The sequence below is a fragment of the Rhopalosiphum padi genome, chromosome 3 (genome assembly GCF_020882245.1).
Source record: "Rhopalosiphum padi isolate XX-2018 chromosome 3, ASM2088224v1, whole genome shotgun sequence".
NCBI classification, from domain to species: Eukaryota; Metazoa; Arthropoda; class Insecta; order Hemiptera; family Aphididae; genus Rhopalosiphum; species Rhopalosiphum padi.
In genome coordinates this window covers 76783607-76797194 of record NC_083599.1, presented here as the reverse complement: position 1 = coordinate 76797194, position 13588 = coordinate 76783607, and the positions used below count along the sequence as shown (strand labels likewise).

Here is a 13588-nt window from a genome sequence, read left to right as displayed (position 1 = left end):
TTGCAGATTGAGGTTAAAGTTGTATAAAATCTACTTATTTTTAAAAGTTAAGTTTCAGGCTTTTTATTTATAAATTTTAACTTAAAATATATTTTTAATATGATATATACAATAATAATTAAATGTAAAAATTCAATTTTGTACAATGATATATAAATAATAAATAAAAACAAAACCTATTATTTTTTTATGTCGTTAGTTTCAGGCTTTACTCATAAAGTATAACTAAAAAAATATATGTTATACAATAATAAATTATAAATAGAGGCAACAATTCAATTTTTTTCAGTGATGTTTAATTTGGCTTGAATTCGGTATTGTTGTAAAAATCTATGATTACCATTCTTCCTCTTCTTGGACATACTCGGACGTTACTGGAACATTCTAGAATACAAAACATGCATTAATTTAATTTTCATATCATTTTATAAACATTTTTTTAATATAATATATTTAGTTTTATTCAATAAAGTATAGCTTAAAAATAAATAAAACATGCTATTATGAAATAAAAATTATATTTCATTTCAGATTATTATATAGGGTATTGAGTTTAATCACCATTATGTTAGTCAAATACTTAAAAACTAAAACATTGACATTTTTATATGGAAATAATAATTATAATACTTGTTGCAGTACAAAATGTTTTCACTTTAGAACTTCAATTATTTGTCATTTTGGCAATCTTATGCGTAGAAAAATATATTTAAAAATATAATGTTTGATCAATAATCTTTTTTTTGTATCGGTATTTGATATTAAATTTACCATAAGACAGTGTAAACGAGTTTATATAAAAAAAACTGAGTAAATGTAATCTAAAATATTTGGTTAACAATTGAATTCACTCTAACTATAAACTGTTTTGAATTACACTGCATTATATTTTGAATGTCTAATGAAATAAATCATATATCTAGACTTCTATACATCCATTTTTAGCTGAGATAATTATTGCTTAAACATAGGTGGTTTAATGATATATGTATTTTGGAATGTATACCACTGTATTCCCTCATGAAGGGCAAGCTAAACATTATAATGAAATTTATTACATTTTATTTAATACTTAAAATTAAATTTAAATATGAAACAAATCATTACGAAAACATTGAATTAATAATAACATGGACAATGTATTAAAGTTATATTTAAAATAAATAAATCATGTACCGATTGTTCAACAACATCAGATGTAGTTGTATCAGCTTGACGTTCAATACCAGATGTTGTTTGATTCGAGTCGTCCCGATCCTCATTTGTATCATCAGCAGATTCAATAATTGTAGTTTTATTTTTAAAATATTCTTCAATTAGTTTATCATCATCGGTTTGACCATTGTTATTTAAAGGATCCCAATCTGTATAATTTGTACATGGTATATATCTGATATTTTGGTCTAAATTAATCCAATTATTTTCATCTGTTTGACCATCAGTTGCATTTAAGTCTAATTGTCCATATTCTTGATTTATTCCTGGTATATTATCCCAATTTTCTGCCATATTGATGATTTCTAAAACAAAGTAATTGATTTTATTGAAGGTTGTAAATATTAAGTGTCACAGATAGGTAGTAAATGCTGAGAAAATGATATATTTTACTTAATAAGTATTCATATTTATAGTGTGGTTTTCATGTATTAATAAATGTATCATTTTGATTACTTTATCATATTTTACATTAAATAACATAATTATTAATTAGTTTGTTACTTTTGTTTTATACACTTTACAATTTTTATAACAACTATTTAGTAATTGTAAATTATTTCTACTTACCTAATAATTAGTTGTTTAGATCTCAGATTAAATATAACTACAAGAGTTTTTTTATTATTCACTACTAGATTATAATAATATTATTTTATTTATTTATTTTGTTCAATTAGTCAATAGTTTAATACTTAAATAAAATAATAATAATTTTTACTTGACATCACAATTCATATACATTTTAATAACAAGAATGAGCACATTATCTTGTATGTGTATGTGTATAACCTCAAAAGTAACTGCATACTAACAAAATAACAGTGTGTACAACATATACATATACATATGTATATCCCTTTCATATTTTAAAAGTACATAAAAAATATATATACAATGCTTTGAAACTAATATTTTGTACATTAATAAAATAATCAGTACAGTTGATTTATAATAGTAAAATAATAAAATACATATTTTTAATATGTACATTTTAAAAATTATATAAAAAAAAGTTATTACATAATATTATCACATTTCAATATCATTAGGTGTCATGTTATCATGAAAATCTTAATCATTTGGCCCATACCTGATAGAAATTTTATCACATTTTAAAAATTATAACATAATTATCACATTTCAATATCATTGACTATAGTGGATATAGCCCCCTTTGCCCCTCCAGCCACTCCATTTCATGCCAAAGCATAAGAGCCATTTCTAAACCAAAGTTCTGGTACCGCAGTTAATTCTCTTTTATTGAAACAGTTCATCTTAAGGATCATTTAAGAATACTAAAATATTGTATGATCATATTCTTACCAGAATCGGTTAAAAAAGAATTTAAAAGAATATATTTTGTATCATTTGTTTTTGAATTAATGCCAGATGTCATATTTCATTTTTGTTAGTGAATTTATTACAAATGTTTGGAAAATCTACAACAATTAACGAGAATAAATTAACTTTAATGAAAATAATAATACCTATAAAAAAATGTATAAATAAAAATATCACAATTTATTTGTATTATTTTTCACAGAAAATAACATATGATTGGGTGAATTGTTTTTATTATTTGATTGGAACATTAAATGAAGATTAGAAATGTTCTGGTCATTATTTCCAACAGTTATTTTTCCAATAGGAGAATTCAATACAGATGGTCTTTTATTTGTGGAGTGTCCAATAGAAGACACTATATTTTCTAAAAACATGAATATTTTACATTATTAAATCAAAAATAGGGGTATACACAATAAAATTATTAAAATTTCTGCTTACTACAATAACTATACTAATAATTTACTGCTTGTTATACTTACTTTCATTAAATAACTCATCGGTTTAAAATAAGACTTTTTCTAAAGAAGAAAACATAGATATTATATTGTTTTTATTATTTGATTGAGACATTTGATTTAAAAGAGAAAAGTTATGGTCATTGTCTTCCATAACTATTTATATAGTAAATCATAAATCACGATGTCCTTATGTCTATTATTATTTATTACCTATAGACACCTAAAAATTTTTCCTCCAGGTTAGGTTCCTCAATTTCGAATAGAATACATACAAATACCCTAATTACAATAAAGATTAATACACATTTTTTTTTTATTTACTATTTCATCTACTATTAATTGTAATGTCAAAATTGTTTTTATAATATACATTATACAATTACATCATGTATGTCATTAGATCTAAGTAAATGTAACAACAAAATAATAATACAAAAAAATTTTATTTATTTTCAACTTAATACAGAACATTATATATAGAAAAAGTTATTGGCCAATTTTAAAGCTGTATTTCCTGTTACTTCTAGCAAATGTATCTAATATTATTGCATTGTCTACTGCAATATATTTTCCAATATTTAGTATTGTTAAAATAATTAAATTGTTTCTAAGCCATGTTGGCTCGGATTTATTATGTGTTAATTTTAATAGATGAAAAAGACCTTTCGCATAACCGTAGGTTTGGCTGAGCTCACACATAAATATGTGACTCCCACTTGCATAATTTTAAATGAATTAGGAAGTACTATATGTAAATCTACTTTAATATATTAAAGTTGACTACTTTAAAGATGTTAATCATGATATTAATTTTGTATTTTAAGTTAGAACAATTAATGTCAATAATATCCTATTTATAAACACAAAATAGGTAGTCAAAAATAGTAAATATCAAATAAAATTCGAAAATTTGCATTTATAAATAATACGTAAGTATTTTATAATATTCGTTCCGAAAAAAAAACTGTTCAAAATTTAAGTAAAACATTCATTAACTGTAGTTGCAATTTGTAGTCACTTTTCTGTAAATCTGGTACTCAAAATATAATAAAATATAATATTGTCTATTGAATAGTAATAAGCATTCTTTCCAATATTCTTTTATAGTTAAATTATCTGTATCTACACTTGCTAATTACCTCACACTAGGAATATAAAATGAGTTTCAGGGTAATCGGTAAAAAAACGACAAGGAAAAAAGCGACACGGAAAAAACGTTAATTTTAGTTATAAGTTATTAAAATAATTGTTGTCATAAATAAAATTATTTTTAAATTACATAGAAATTCAAAAGCACGCTTGTTAAAATAAACTTTACATTTATTCAACATCACAGGTCATTAGCCTAAAGTTATATTTGTATACCTATACAAAGAATAATGATACACATGGTTGCGATAAACCAAATCTTATCGTTAAAAATGTAATCGTATTTTATACCTAGGTGGCTATGTACCTACATAGATTTGATGAGCGAAGTCGCAACGATAATAATAATAATACAGAGAACAGACACCTATTACTTATTGAGTATAATAAAAGTTTAAATTACGACTTTGGATGTTATGTTAAGATTATGGATATAAACTATAGGTTCCACTATATTTTGTAAAACATTAAGCGTTAGTCACGTCTTGATTGTTCGACGTGAATACGCGGTACTTTACGGAAATTTAATAATTAACTAAAAATAATTTACTTTTTATAATCTATTTATACTTAATTAATACCTAATTGAAATTTTAAAGTTAACTGCATTTAACGTTTTTTGTCGTGTTGTATACTATTCGATATGATATCTATATAATTTATTTATTTATAAAATGTCGTTTTTTCACTATATTCAGTTTTCAGCCTTGATGTTAACAGTAATATGAAAAATTTTAAGGCTTTTTGTTTATCTTCTCTAAGAAATTATTGAAAAAATAAATTGTTATAAATATAATTTCAACGAGAAAAAACTAAGTTAATTTTATAGTTACCAAGTATGGGATTTTTGGTAGAAATATCATTTTCATGGTTTCAAGAGTTTTGAAACCAATATCTCACTATCAGGTAAGAATTTAGTATTTACAATACTAAAACATCATTAAAATGTCAATAAAATAACATTAAAATAACATTAGAAACAAGAGGAGGATTCTCATCCAAACCACGAGAAGACGTAGCTTTTGAAAGAACAGTAGGTTTAAGTGTGTTTCGTATTTCTTCACAGTAAGTGATGGACAAAACGAAAAAGAGAAACCAACGTTAAAGTCACCGACCAGAACAGCGCTGTGGATTACCAACAAAGATATTGTAGACTACCGTTAAAGTCTCAAAAAACAGTTGCTTGAAAATGCTTATCATGCTTAATTTCGAAAAGATATTAGTGATAACGACGTACCTTGAGATAAAGGATGCCTCCGGTCTTTCTGCAGGCAGTCTGCAGAAAGACGACTGCGGTAGCAAAGAGAACGGGTGCTGCGCCAACGAAGCGGGATATTACGGCGGAGATTGTTTAACAATGTCAAGCTCTGTGCGAGACAATTCCCAAGGCAGAATTTACGAAACGACTAATCCCGGATTTGTCCAGGTGGTGGTACAATGGCCCGAGGCAGGTTAGTTTTCACTTGGCACAATCTCTCACTGGCCACGGTTGTTTCCCAAATTACCTGTGGTCGAAGGAGAGAGCGCAAAGCCCAGCCCGTTTCCACTGCCCGGCGGAGGTGAATGATGTAGAGCATACACTTTTCGTCTGTATATTATGGAACTACGAGCGACGCGAATTGATACTGTCTCTGGGGAGAAATACCATCTTGCAGTACTTTTTGTCCGGAGTTTTTTAAAAATAAGTATAGATTTTTAAGAATAATACTTATTGAAATATATCATAAACTAATTTTGTTCCCAAATTAACCCTTAATCTATTTTTAGGGGTAGTTTAACTTGAATATTTTTTTAAATAAGTTTTCCATCATCGTGCCCATCGTGGTGTTTTTACAAGTACATTTTTATCGGGAAAAAATAAAAATTCATGCAGAAAGGGATAATCATGGTACAGTGGATTCCACCTAATGTGGGTACCGGTTAACATGGGCACCGCTTAATGTGGGCTACGTTAGGTTAGGTCCACATTAAGCGGAAATCCACTGTATGAATTTGATTATAAATAGTTTTTTACTTATAACTGATAAATTAAAAATAAACATCATTATCTTCGATGTACCATTTTTGCCCATTTTACATATTTAAATTTTTTTACAAGTGCAAAAAATAAAATTAGTTGCTTTGTTTTGAATTTAAACATTAATGACATATTAAGAAACAATGAATCCTATACATTATTATTCTCCATAAATTAAATAAATGTACATATACATGATACTAATTTATTTAATGAAAAATAGAATTTAGTAACAATAAAAAAACCGATATTATTAATATTGATAATTTATACTATCATAAATATATAAGGCTTTTTGAGCATAATGCTCTCAATAATAATTATTTAGTTGTTTACATCTCAATACTGAAGTCCAAAACTAATTTTTCTAGAGAAACTTAAGCTACCATATAAAATAAATAACAGTTAATAACGCACATGTGCTGCGAACCTACGAGAAGGGTCTTCTGGATGGCAATCAATATCTTTTCCCTTCAGCCAGTTTTCGTACTTTTTAGGCTGTAAACATCTCACAAAGGTTTCCATATCCATTTTTATACTGTCTTTATAGCAATGACATAGTGTAGCCTTTTTTCCGTATTCTACCCAACAGGGCGATGCAAAATTGGTTGATTCAGCCATATTGAAACCATGGTTAAGACTAGCATGGTATCCATACGGAAAAGTTAATATGAATTCTCCTTTCTTTTGTGTTATCTAAAACAATTGTTGAATTGTATAGAAACAATTAGAATATTTTAACAACATTTTGTACTTACAATCATTTACCTTGTCAAATGGAACATTATGAGTAGCTAATAATTGTGGAGATATAATAGACATTTTTTTGTCTAAGATATGCTAGACATATTGAAAAATCCGCAGAAAATAATCCATTAGCTACTCTTTTAAAGCGCCGTCCATATTCCGGTGGTATTGCATACCTTAACAAATATAATGCATACAATAAAATTATATAGGATAAAGTATACAAAAGTTACCATGAATTTGGGCTTCCTTCATGAATGTAGTTTATACTGTATAAATCCATTTCTTATGTGTAAAGAAAATGATGTTTTCCACATTCCATAATCCTGATTCACGTAATCCAAAACTGTACCCAGTCTATTAATATTCCATATCTTAATTTAAGAATACATGTAATATTTTTAATTAAATATAAATTTAGAAATATTCCTATGTATTGAACACTTCTTTCTACATTTTTATCTGTAATGCTTCCTGACACATCTGTACCATATATTGGACATTTATATAGAATATTTTTCCAATATTTCCTTTCAAGATCGGTATAGTCAAAACAGTACGGTGCCCTATATTCTTGTGACTCGGCCAATTTTTTATATTGTGCTTCTGTTATGGCTTTTTTTAATATTAAGTTGTTTGAATACGCCAGTTTTACATTGGACATCCTAAAATAACATAAATAGACCATATTTATTACCTTTATATTATGACATTTGTTCATATGTAAAACAAACTATTAAATTCCCATATATATTTCTAAAAATATCATACAACATATTTTCGGAATGATAATAAAAATGATGGGTGGCTCATACGTTAACACAGTTGTATAACCACCGGCATTCAACGTGTTAAGGTTTATGAATGATTGGACTCAGAAATGATGTTAATTATATTTTTTGAAAAACAATTGTCTATGAATCAAATATGATACATTAGTAAATTAGCATGATTAAGTTAGAGGTACTATATGAAAAAAAAATTGTAATATAAGGGAATACATTAAAAAGAAAATATAATGGGGGAAAAGTATTATCATAACGGGAAATATTTATAGACATTTGTTGGGAAACTAATGAGAAATTTCTTTTACACCATACATTAATGGCAATTGGCTGGTAGTTGAAATAATGGAATTGTTAAGATCAAGCTAGTTAACAGAAAAGTAACTCAAAATTTAAAGTTAAAAACATGTTAAGTATTTAAATTAATTACTTGACAGATTGGTGCAGGGATAACCATACTCATTATATCATCGCTATAATAGCTCTCTTTTCTAGGGGTCCATTCTGGTAGTGGAATAACTTATATAAAAATGTTATTAAATATAAGTTATTTTAAAAATTTTTGTTACTCCGTTTTTATGAATACCTCTAGACATATCTGAAATATACAAATTACATATAAAATATTATTGCTAAAATTTATAATGACTTATTTTTAAGAAAAAAAATTATAGAAGTGCACTTACTGAAAATACTGAAAACCTAGTCCTAGTGGCTACTAGTAATTCTTTAAAATGGGTATTGCTCTAAAAACATAGAAAATATGTTTTATAATTGTTTAAAAAAACACTGGAGTTGGCATTTGAGAGTGATAATTAGCTGCTAGCATGGGTGCCTGGAGGGGGCAGACGGGGCATTTCATTAATATTTTGACTTTAGTAAACATAATTTATACATTTCAAGGTACTTTCCTGTAATACGGGACTACCTTGTTTTTTAGCAAAATCACAATCCTTCTATCTAAGACTACCAAAATGGTTCTTCCCTGTTATACGAGACTACGGCTATTAACGCGACTCCCACCCAAGACTACCTCCGTTATCTTGACAACAGAAATTTACATACTTTTCTATTATCATAGACTGCCTTATTTTTATTTATAGGAGAATTCAGCATTTATTTAATAACGACTAAATAACAAACTCTGACACATTTTGTAGTATGCAAGCAATAGACTTTTTTTAATGTACTTTTTGGTGTTTGTCATTTGATTTCATTTTGCTTCTTCCAAATAACTTCCTGCGGGCGCCCATACTCAAGTAAAAATTATAACTATTCGATATTGACAATATATATAATATACCTCTCAATAAAAATAATAGACTTGAATACCTACTAACCTAATTATATCGCACAAAATTAAAATATTAATAATAAAAAAGCAAAACACACATTTTTGGAAAAATCGAAACAACCCATTTCTTTAGCATAAGTAAAAAATTCAAAAATCGATCGAATAAAAAACACGTGATTGGGGCGAGGAAATGCCAAAAAAATGGCCGATGGCGTTACAAATTAATTCCAGCAGTTTAGTCCAATGAGTAATGAGTTAGCACGTAAAATCAAGATAACAAAACCATAAAACGATCTAAAAGGAAATGTACACAATATTCGAATCTAGACTTGCAAATTTTTTTGTTGCAAACGGATTAATTAACGAAATCCAGAAGAAATCTATACTACTATCTCCAATGAGTGCGGAAGTTCACAAAATATTATTCAGTTAATGCGTTCCAGTCAAACCAGACACTCAGTCCTACGACTCCTACGACACACCATTAGGTTTGTTAAATAACTACTACAAGTCAGTGAAATCCTACTTTGCATTAAGACACTCGTTCTACAATGCAAAACATGGACCATACAAATACTGTAGCTGAGCAAGAGTCAAAAACCTAATATCAAAATGCAATTTATCAACGGAACTCAGGACCGATTTAAGATCGATTACTAGAGTAAGATCCTTCAAAAATAAGCATAAAATATTATATAAGTATATATCTTATGGAAATTTCTGCTGCAAAAGAATCTATAACCAACAACAAAACTGGATGGATTAAGGAAGAAGCTGATTTCAAATATCAAAAACAAAGTCAGCAAGAAAAAGCAGCCAAGCAGTCAACCACAGAAAAGTTAAAATGTGGGGCATGTGGTCGATCAAACCATACACAAAAAGAATGCCGATACAAAGACTACAGCTGTAATATTAGCAATATCAAAAGTCATTTGGCTCCTATGTGTAAAAGTAAGAATAATAAACCAAAATACGATAACCGCTCTCAGAATAAGTTTTTATCTGATAATAGATAATAATTCAAACGAAAACAATCATGGCGTCGCAATCGCGTACTATTTATCTGACACTTTTTTTTAATATGGTTGAAAATAACTTTCAAAATAAAGTAAAATCCTACATTATTAATTTATCAATTGAAAATAAAGATTTAAAATTCGAAATAGATACTGGAGCTGCACATGGTGTTATGTCAAAAAAACTATATGATTCCAATTTTAATAATTTAACTTTATTACTAAACGATATTTCACTACGTGATTATGTCGGAAATTATATAAACCTATTTGGCTTCTGGATTTTCTAACTTTAAAAAAAAAAAAATAGTTTCTAATTACTTCAAAAATACTTACGCCCTAGGAACTTTTTTGGAGGTAGATTTCCTCTGATACAATAGCCACTAGTACTAGGTTCCTCGCTTGTCTTCGTTTCCATGATGGCCATACGACATCCACGCTGATCACCATGTCCACGCTGGACATCACTGTTTAAACCCGGTACAACATTTTGTTGTGTGGTGATTATGGGGGCCCCACTACCTAGCATCATTTTATAGTGAATATAAATTCTATCTGGGATGCAAAAATAAATTAATTAATTTCAATTAAAAAAAATATTGTTTCTATTTGTCTTGATAGTTGATATAAATGTATGAAAATAAATACTAGATAAATTAAACCTATTAAATCAGTTTAGAAGGTTATATTACTATATACCTGTGTACTATATAAGTATTAATACTTGTTTCAAAACTGTTTATTATTTACTATTATTATTATTATTATTATTATTATATTTATTTTGCAACAATAACATATTTTTGCATATTAAACAAAATACAACATATAAATTTATTAATTAATAATATTGCGGCACCCCCTAAAAGAAGAGCAAATACTTAAATTCATAATAAAAATTAAAAACTAAGTTTTTTCGAATTTATGCGATTGTAATGATATGCTCACACATCATATAACTTATTGTATATTTTATTATCTTTTTTAAATAAATAACGGTAAAGTCGTCGCACGCAGATAGCAGTCAATAAAAACCAATAATCCCTATTGATCACTGATGAAAGAAACGATTTACATTGTTTGGTCACGTAGGAACTCACACTTTATTGCGACAGTATGGCGCAAGGCGTGTGATCTTTTACGTGTGCCGCCAAAGAAAAGGGATGGTCCAATGGGGCTCTCCGCTGTCACTTCTCGAAGGACGCGGAGGCCTTTGTCGGAGCCGCCTGCGACGCTGGCAGGATTGACCACGTCGTCTTCTCTCATCAGTGCGTACGCACCATTAGAATTAGTAACATCTCTCTAGAGTGCATGAGCACCAAATACTTTAATAATACACCCACCACACCGGAGACAGACTGCGAGCGACAACTGGACCATTTTCACTACTACGAAATACTTCAGTGTTGTTTTTTATTTGGATCCGTGTGATCAACCCATTCTAATTTTGTTAAGACAATTACTGGTTAACGAGTTCAACAGCGAATAAGGTAAGGTGCATGAGCATTATTTCATTTGCGTTGATTTGTGTAAATCTGCTTTTCTACACTTAATCTCTATACAGTGTATTTGATTATATTCTCGAATCACGATCTCGAGAGCCCTCCAACCATCAGGAGGAAGGTAATAACGTAATTTTAAGTAATTCTAATATTTACATCTAATTGGTCACCATAATTCCCCAGCACTTATAAGTGTAGGAGAAAGGTTCCATAGATCTGACATTTGTTAAAGGCTTGTGTCCTTTGTACTTATCACTTTAAAATTAACATAATCTCACTATAGGCTACCCATCTTTTATTTTTAATTTCTCTTATTTTTGCGTTATTACACGATCTAAAATCATTTTTCTGCTGAATTCAAATATTTTCTTAGAATCAAGATCAGACAACATTAACTAACTTCAATTTTTTCATTTTAATAAGTAAGTTGTCGTAAATAGTGAATTTTTATTCTTATTGAGATATTGACATGTGCATACGCCTACAAGAGTGGCATCCGTCGGCAGCTCCAGCTGGTACCCACATTGAATTTCACTCACAAATAATCATTTACTACTGACACATAGATCCTGGGCCCCTTAAATAATAGCCGTAGCGAGGCCAAACTATTAACTACTATATTGTTGATTATAATTTATGAATGATGTTTTATTAAATACGTATATATTTGACATAATAAACAGGGCGGTTCTTATATCATTGTACACTCATTAATTCAAAAAACGCTTTTTAAAATTTTTTTTTTCCAAATTTTTAGTCTTATGTCATCATTTTTACTTTTTTTCACTTTTATATTTAACTCTGAAACCATTATCAACTTTCAATTTTCAAATGGCAACCTATATTTAAAATATCATAAAATAATAAGGCTATTTTTTATGAATTTTAATGTTCAAATTATTATTTTTCATTTAACCGTTCGCGAGTTACAGCAGCTAAAAATTGGGTGATTTGAGGTTTCAAGGTGTTAGTCCTAAATGTTATTACAGCTATGAGGCATCGATTTGAACACAATTATTATTTACAAAGACCAGTAATTCAGTTATAAATCGTTATCGTTCGACTAAAGGTACTAATATCTTTGTAGTTTAGTACCTCCTACAAGTCCTATTACCTACACGAATACGGAATACGGACTATCGTGGACTATAGTATCCGTGATATCACAAATTATGATTAATCAGATGAAACCACGGACTAAGATATACAGGACTGGACACGACAAGGTTGGAGGGTGTGGGGGTTGACTACGAAATTTAGTACAACAGGCGGTGTTCGAGAGATATTTTCCTTTTAGCATTACTAGCGCCGTCATAGTGGATACTTTTGGAACTAAATTTGTAATAATGTGATCTAGTTCCATAAGTATTAACTAAGACGGCGCTAGTAATGCTAAAAGGAAAATATCCCCCGAACTCCGCCTGTTGTAATACATTTCGTAACCACAATATTCATCTCGTGTCCAGTCATGTATATCTTAGTCCGTGGATGAAACAGAACTTATCATTTTCAATTTTTATTATCCTGATTTCATGATTACAATATCATAATATGAAAGTACCTCCTAAACTAATAAATTAGTATATTATTATTGATATTTTTATAAGTACAATTATGTGAATGGATAATACATTGTTTATTATCTGGTATAATGTGATTACTAATCACAATTTTTTTTATAACAAAATGCCTTTTTAATAATAATTACTGATAGAAACATAAAGATAAAATTCTGTATTTATGAAATATGCTTTAGACTATAATTAAAATTTAAATTCAAATAAATTTTTTTTAGTTCAAAATTCAAATATAAAACATTTCTGTCATAACAAGTATAAACTATAACTGGAAAAATAATATAAATGATGGAAGTTTGGTGACTTCATTTTCCATTGGAAAATATTACCTACGTTTGATTCGCGGTTAATCGAGAAAAAATAGCAGAACACAGAACCGCTCGGCAACATCATGAACGGCCATACACCACCCATCCGAAACGGGTCATCGGTTATTACAGGTGTGGTGCTCATTGTGATAATCCCGTCGGGCAGGTAT

General features: G+C 28.4%; 2 protein-coding genes across 2 annotated transcripts; both read right to left on the bottom strand.

Annotated features, from left to right (window-relative positions):
* Positions 1-145: 145 nt before the first annotated feature.
* Positions 146-1514, bottom strand: LOC132927514 (uncharacterized). Its single transcript, XM_060992053.1, has 2 exons — positions 1177-1514; positions 146-384 (listed from the first exon to the last, which is right to left on the bottom strand). Exons 1-2 carry the CDS (start codon positions 1507-1509, stop codon positions 337-339), a joined length of 381 nt encoding a protein of 126 aa, XP_060848036.1. The 5' UTR covers positions 1510-1514; the 3' UTR covers positions 146-336.
* Positions 1515-6594: 5080 nt separating this feature from the next.
* On the bottom strand, positions 6595-7600 carry LOC132925746 (probable lysine-specific demethylase 4A). The gene is given in 6 exon segments (XM_060990114.1): positions 6595-6885; positions 6958-7014; positions 7016-7112; positions 7170-7223; positions 7225-7310; positions 7391-7600. Coding segments are annotated over 6 exon segments (795 nt in total).
* Between the last annotated feature and the right edge of the window lie 5988 nt (positions 7601-13588).